A 6,954-nucleotide genomic window follows, 5' to 3' on the forward strand; every position below is an offset into this window, starting at 1 on the left:
GTGCTCATTAGTTATTCTATCAGTCGATCACGAGGTGCCGCTTTCTTCATTCATCATTGGCTGGCGGACTGATGGGCGGGCTTGGCGCCCCGGTCGCCCAGACATGGCGGACGGCAGCGGCTGGCAGGTGAGTGTGCTCGGGAGCCGGGAACTACCGGGGTCTTCCGGAGGGAGGGAACGGGACAGGCTCCGGGCGTGGGGCGCGGCTGCCGGGCCCCGCTCAGGCGCCGCCTCTCGCCGCAGCCGCCGCGCCCTTGCGAGGCCTACCGCGCCGAGTGGAAGCTCTGCCGCAGCGCCAGGCACTTCCTGCACCACTACTACGTCCACGGCGAGCGGCCGGCCTGCGAACAGTGGCGGCGCGACCTGGCCAGCTGCCGCGACTGGGAGGAGCGCCGGAGCGCCGAGGCCCAGGTGCGCCGGGAGGGGGGGGGGGGGCGGCGCTTGGGAGCGCCTTGCAGGGCCCAGCTTTCCCCACCCCTTCACGCCCCAGGCCCCGCGACCTAGCGGAGAACTGTCAAGGTCCCTACCCTCCTCACGCTTCCTTTCTTTTGAGAGATGGTATAAATTAGCATATCAACAGGACTTTCAGAGCGCGTGAAAGACAACGAAGGAGACCAGCGAGGAGGGTGTAGAGTGGTTTAGAGAGCAAAGAGGGCAACCGTCCAATGTTAGGGCCATCAGCTGGCCTACGCAGGAGGTGATGCTGCTGAGTCCTGAGTGACCAGGAGCCAGCCTTCATCCAGCCCCGGTAGACACTGCTGAGAAACAGAGAAGGCCTGTGTTCCTGAAGCAGAGGGTAGGTGGATGGTTGGAGAGCGGTATACCAGGGACCTGGTGGGCCTTGATACGGAGTTTAGAATTTAGTCTAAAGTGTGCTGGGAAGCATAATTCGATTTATATCTTTAACAGATCAGTCTGTTAGCAAAGTGTGGTGACGTGCACCTGTGGTCCCAGTTACTTGGGAGAGTGAGGCGGGAGGATCGCCTAAGCCCGGGAGTTCAGAGCTGCAGTGAGCTATGGTCACGCCACTGCACACCAGCCTGGGCAACAGAGGGAGACCTGTCTCAGGAAAAAAAAAAAAAAAGAGAGAGAGAGGAAAAATAGTTCAATCTGTTTGCTAGGGTGTAGAGAGTATTTTACAGGAGCAGAGAGATCGGTAAGGAAGTGGTTCTAGTTGTTTATTCATCCAGCAAATATGTACTACATTGGGTACTCTTGGGGATGCACGAGTGATAAGAAGAGTCTCTGCCCTCCTGGCACCCACACTGTAGTCTAGAATATACAGTCCTACGGTGGACCCCTTGTGGGAGAGGAGATGGAGAGAAGCCAGCCGAAAGGGGCAAGGCTCATGTGGAGTGCCAAGGAATGAGAATCAATGGGACTGATCAACACTTCAACATTGTTAAGTGTATACAGTGATCTGAAAGAGATGAACTGATGTGGAAACCAGACTGCTGTATAAAAGAAAATTATGACTATTCCATAATATGTGAAACTCAAAAAAAGTAAGAAAGCTGACAGCCTGTATAGCAAGAGATTAATAATTTTAATGTATGTATATCTGCGTGTGTATAAAGAGCTCTTATATATCAATAAGAAATATAGGGATTATTTCAGAATGGAAAAATGGCCAAAGGACACAAAGAAGCAATTCATTAAAAAAGAAAGCCAGGTGGGCATGGTGGTGGGCACCTGTAATCTCAGCACTTTGGGAGGCCAAGGCAAGGGGATCGCTTGAGCCCAGGAGCTTGAGACCAGCCATGGGCAACGTGGTAAGACTCCATCTTTATAAAAATAATAAAAAAGAAAAAAAAAAAAAGCCTGGGCGTGGTGGCTCACGCCTGTAATCCTAGCACTTTGGGAGGCCAAGGTGGGCAGATCACCTGAGGTCAGGAGTTCGAGACCAACCTGGCAACATGGCAAACCTCCATCTCTACTAAAAATATGAAAATTAGCCATGGATGGTGGCACACACCTGTAATCCCAGCTACTCGGGAGGCTGAGACAGGAGAATTGCTTAAACCTGGGAGGTAGAAGTTGCAATGAGTTGATCGTGTCACTGCACTCCAGCCTGGGCCAACAGTACAGTAAGACTCCATCTCACGAAAAAAAAGAAAAAAACCAAATGGCCAGGTGTCAGGTATATAAGTCTAAATGACAGTAACAGCAGGTTTTGCCCAGCAGAAAGTCGTTAAGTGTTGATGGGGGTTTGAAGAATTCCGGGTAGTTGTGCAGTGTTGGTGGGCGTGTCGGGTGTTCTGATTATGTAAATGTCAGATGCATACCTTTTGACTTTAAGTTTTACTTCTGGAACTTTATCCTAGGGAAGTAATTGGTAACAGTGTACAGTTAAAAGTTTAGAATGCTAATTATGTTTTTGATACTGCAAAAGCTGAAAACAACCTAAATTTCACTAATAGACATTTGACCAATTAGCTTTTTCCACAAAGTGAAATACCGGATAGCCTTTGAAAGGAATAGTCAGTCATCTACCTGGGTGTGGAAAAGTGCCTACAGTGTATTGTTTAGTGAAAAAAAAGCAGGAAGTAGACTAGCCAGCAAAGATTATCCCATCATTAGGGAAACATGTTAGCTCTAAAATTTGGACCAAAAAAACGGTATCAGGGAAGCTGTTAACTGCCACATTGGGAATGGACATTTGGGAATCTTTAATAGTCTGTGCTACATTTCTGATAGCTTTTTAAACACGATCAAAATATTTTATTTGAGGCAATAGAGCTTGAACAAAGACAGACATGTAGACAGATTAAATGATCTGTGTAAAGAGGCTCACATAGCACCTGATACCTACCAAGGGCCCACAGCGAAGGTCTCCCGTGTTGTGATACACTGACCCGTGTCTGTATTGGGATACAGTAGCTAGAAGAAGCTGATGGGTTGAATGGCACTTGTGGCACCACTCAGGCAGGTGGTCTGTCCTCTGGACTCTTCCCACCCTTCCAGGATACCCTGAGCATGTATTTCTTCCCTGTCTTCCTCCCTTCTTCCCTACCACACTCCTCCCTGCAGCTCCCCACAGCTGCTGTCTCAGACTCTTCTCTCCTCTCCACTCAGCACCCCCAGGCTCACTCTCAGCAGGTGAATATGCCCCAGACTCACAAGGTGAGCCAGAGCCATTGAGCCCTGAGGTCCAGGAGAAGATATTTTAAAATTCCTCAAATTATTATGACCTATTCAGTAGTTTTTCACAGTAGTTTGTGAGAACAAAATGATCTCAATCTCTGTGCGCTAATATGGAATACTCGCCAAGGTATAGTAGGTGGATGCAGCTGTGCTGCACGGTGGTGTGCACCATAGGCCCCTTCCTGTCCATCTGTGTTTTGGGGGGAGGTACAGGGGTCTTGAGGGTGCTCAGAGCCTGGGGAGTGACTAGAGTCTCATTTGCACAGCAATCCCTCTGTGAGAGCGAGCGGGCACGAGTCCGGGCTGCACGGAAGCACATCCTGGTGTGGGCCCCGAGGCAGAGCCCCCCTCCAGACTGGCATCTCCCTCTGCCGCAGGAGAAGGACGAGTGACAAGCACCCCTGCCATTGGCCTGTGCAGCTTCCTTGGTCTGTTTCAAGTTGCTGTTGCACAACCCTGGGGACTATGACAGTCTACACAGTCTAGTGGGTCCCTGTGAGCTCTTGCTGGGTTTGGAACATGGAGCAGGACATTGCTGGTCCTACGTGCCCACCCCTCACCTGCATGCAGGGTACCCTGACGCTGCGATGTTCTGTAGGACAATTGCACCGCTTCAGAGCTTCCAGGAGGCCAAGCATTATGGCCAGGTACCTGTGAGCAGCCAGGTCAGGCTGGGCACAGTAGCATAGGAGATGGCGGTCCTGAGGTCTAGGCTTCTCAGGTAAACTGAAGGGTAGTCCTGACCTGTGTGGACACACAGGTGGGTCATAATGAGGTAGCTAAACAGTTGTGCCATTGTGAATGTCTTTCCTAGTCCTTGGGAAACTGCCTGCTATGTCTCAGGTTTGGTGAACATTGTGAGTACTCACACTCTGCTCCACTCAGTTCCACTGCACGTGCAGGCAGGTGTGCCGAGCAGGCAGGGCTTGCTGGCCCCTCTGCACCAGCAGGCTTCACTTGTTAGGCTCCCAGGTCGGCCCCTGGAGACTCTAGTTTTTAAGAAATGGCTCCCAGGTCGGCCCCTGGAGACTCTAGTTTTTAAGAAATGCACACAGCTACAGAACACACAACATTGCATAAAGAGGGTTTGTGGACTCAGCTTAAGAAATCCAATTCCAAGACATGTGGAATTAAGGACTCCTTCCCTCAAAATTTCCCCTGGTGGTTAATGTATCAAAAACCATTTCATCGGATTTCAAACAGAAGCTGAAAATTAAGTTTACATTTGTTAGATTTTATATATGTGTTGTGTCTGGACAGTGTTAGAAATGTGTATGCTTATTCTCTTGTAGGTGTTTTAAAATGTATGAACCACCAAAAACACTATTTCTCGAAGAGGTCTCTTTATTACTAATAGAATGGTTTCTCATCCTGTGGTGGCCCTGTTATGTGATGCTGAGGGCTAGGCTGGGTCTCTGCCCAGCACCCTCCCTGCTCTCTTCCTGGACACAGGCAGCAAGTTGAATCTCTTTAAATTTGTTCTTTGGGGTAGAACAATCTATCACTTCAGAAGGGTGTCCATTAAAGAACAGTATTTCCCTGCTTGAGTGTTTTCTCCTGTGCTCCCTAAGAGCCCCTGTCTGTGTCTGTGAATGGTGGGGGTGGGGGCTGTGCTCACGGGATCCCAAGAGCAGGAGCATCTACAGCGGAGCCAGGGTTCCCCCATCGTCAGGGGAGTATTGATGTGTCTAAGGCAACCAAGGTGCCTCCAGCATGGCTGTGGCTGGATTAATGAGCATTTCCACCCAGTGAGGGAAGAGAAGAAGACTGCTAGGGATCTACAAGGTTTTTCTTACTCTTAAACACAGGGAAGGGGCATCTGAATTTGCAGTCTGCTGTAATCCCAGCACTTTGGGAGGCCGAGGCGGGTGGATCACTTGAGGTCAGAAGTTCGAAACCAACCTGGCCAACATGGTGAAACCCCATCTCTATTAAAAATACAAAAATTAGCTGGGCATGGTGGCATGCGCCTGTGATCCCAGCTACTCGGGAAGCTAAGACACAAGAATCGCTTGAACCCCAGAGGCAGAGGTTGCAGTGAGCTGAGTTCGTGCCACTGCACTCCAGCCTGGGCAACAGAGTAAGACTCTGTCCCAAAAATAAAATAATAAAATGAATTGGCAGTCTGCATGTGATGCCTGGGATTGCAGCAGCCGCCTTCAGGTTCGTGGGGCGGAGCTGGAGAGTGCAGCAAAAGCCAGGGCATGCCAGCCAGCACCCCAGTCCATGAGGGGCCTTCCCTCAGTGCAGCCATGCTCCCTGCCGCCTGCTTATTTAGCAAGGTATGCAGTGTGCGACTGCATGCTCGGTTAGGAAGCATTGAGTCCTGCCTCTGTAGTGCAACTGTCATATTTTGCCTCCTTCTTCACTACTCAAGTTCCCCACATCAGCAGATAATCTCTCTGGACAGGATGTTCTGCATTTGTTCCTATGGCGATTCCTTCACAACATCTGAGTGTCCACATGTTGGACAGGGTTTGGGGCTTACAAGACCACAGTTTCGAAACAGACAAGTTGTCTTCAAAGAGTTTCTGTTGTAGTTTGGGGAAAAGACAGACATTAAACATCAATAAATAGGGATTTAAAATGGTGGCTGGATGTGGTGGCTCACGGCTGTTACCCCAGCACTTTGGGAGGCTGAGGTGGGAGGATTGCTTGAGCCCAGGAGTTCGAGACCAGCCTGGGCAACATAAAAAGACTCTATCTCTACAAAAAATAAATGAGCCATGCATGGTGGCACGCATTTGTAGTTCCAGCTACTTGGGAGTCTGAGATAGGAGGATCATTTGAGCCCAGGAGTTTGAGGCTACAGTGAGCCATGATTGTGCCAGTGTACTTCAACCTGGGCGACAGAGCGATATCCTGTCTCAAAATAAATAAAAATAAAATGGTGGTAATTTCTGAAGCAGTTTGGATAATTTTCTTTTATGGTGGTGTTATGAAGAAAACAAATACTGTAATAAGAGCAGTATCTTTCACACTTTTTGGACAGGTGCTAGGCATGGTGGCTCACACCTGTAATCTCAGCTACTTGGGAGGCTGAGGCAGAAGGATCACTTGGGGATAGGAGTTTGAGGTTGCAGTCAGCTATGACTGTGCCACTGCACTCCAGCCTGGGCAACAGAGCAAGACCCCGTCTCTAAATAAATAAATATTTTAAAAATAAGTGTTTTGGATAAAACCCCATATTAATAATAAGTATTTTACATCATTATCTGGCATAGACTGTTATATATAGCATATTATTGTTGAAATACAAAATAATATGTATCCATACTGTATGTGATACAGTGCCATTTTCAGTAACTGCTGTACACACAGCAACTCAGATGAAACTCAAGGAAATTCTTCGGAGCAAAACCAGCCAATCTTGAAAACATACATGTAGCAGGATTCCATTTATGTAACATTGATGAAATAATGTAATTACAGAGATGGAAAACAGATTAAAGGTTATCAGGGGTTAGGTTAGGGATGGTGGGGGGGTGGTTCACATAAGGGAGTCCTGTGGTGTTGAAAACTATCTGTCAGCCTGACTGATGGTTACACAGGGCTATACATGAAGTCAAAATTGTGTAGAGTTAGGTACACAAAGGAGTACAGATGTAACTGGGGAAACCGAGTATGTTCTGTAGACTGTACCAATGTCAGTTTTTGGCTCCTGACGCTGTACTATAGTGTATAAGGTGTTAACATTGGGGGAGGCTGGGGCAAGGGTACGCAGCACCTCCCTAGACAACCTCCTATGCAACCTCCTGTGAATCTATAAATACTTCAAAATAAAAAGTTGAAAACAAACTGTCGGGCATG

The 6,954-nt window shown here is 48.5% G+C and overlaps 1 protein-coding gene across 2 annotated transcripts; it reads left to right on the forward strand.

Annotated features, from left to right (window-relative positions):
- The first annotated feature begins 51 nt into the window (after nt 1-51).
- On the forward strand, nt 52-6,045 carry C19H22orf39 (chromosome 19 C22orf39 homolog). Of its 2 annotated transcripts, XR_012089539.1 has the most exons (4): nt 52-127; nt 244-411; nt 3,411-4,116; nt 4,159-6,045. XR_012089539.1 is itself a non-coding variant. In XM_007975045.3 (3 exons), exons 1-3 carry the CDS (start codon nt 104-106, stop codon nt 3,534-3,536), a joined length of 318 nt encoding a protein of 105 aa, XP_007973236.3. In that variant the 5' UTR covers nt 52-103; the 3' UTR covers nt 3,537-6,045. The 2 variants fall into 2 exon arrangements, 1 of the variants encoding a protein (XP_007973236.3); XM_007975045.3 differs by having other exon boundaries at nt 3,411-6,045.
- The last annotated feature ends 909 nt before the right edge of the window (nt 6,046-6,954 follow it).

This window comes from Chlorocebus sabaeus, chromosome 19 (genome assembly GCF_047675955.1).
Source record: "Chlorocebus sabaeus isolate Y175 chromosome 19, mChlSab1.0.hap1, whole genome shotgun sequence".
Classification (NCBI taxonomy): Eukaryota; Metazoa; Chordata; class Mammalia; order Primates; family Cercopithecidae; genus Chlorocebus; species Chlorocebus sabaeus.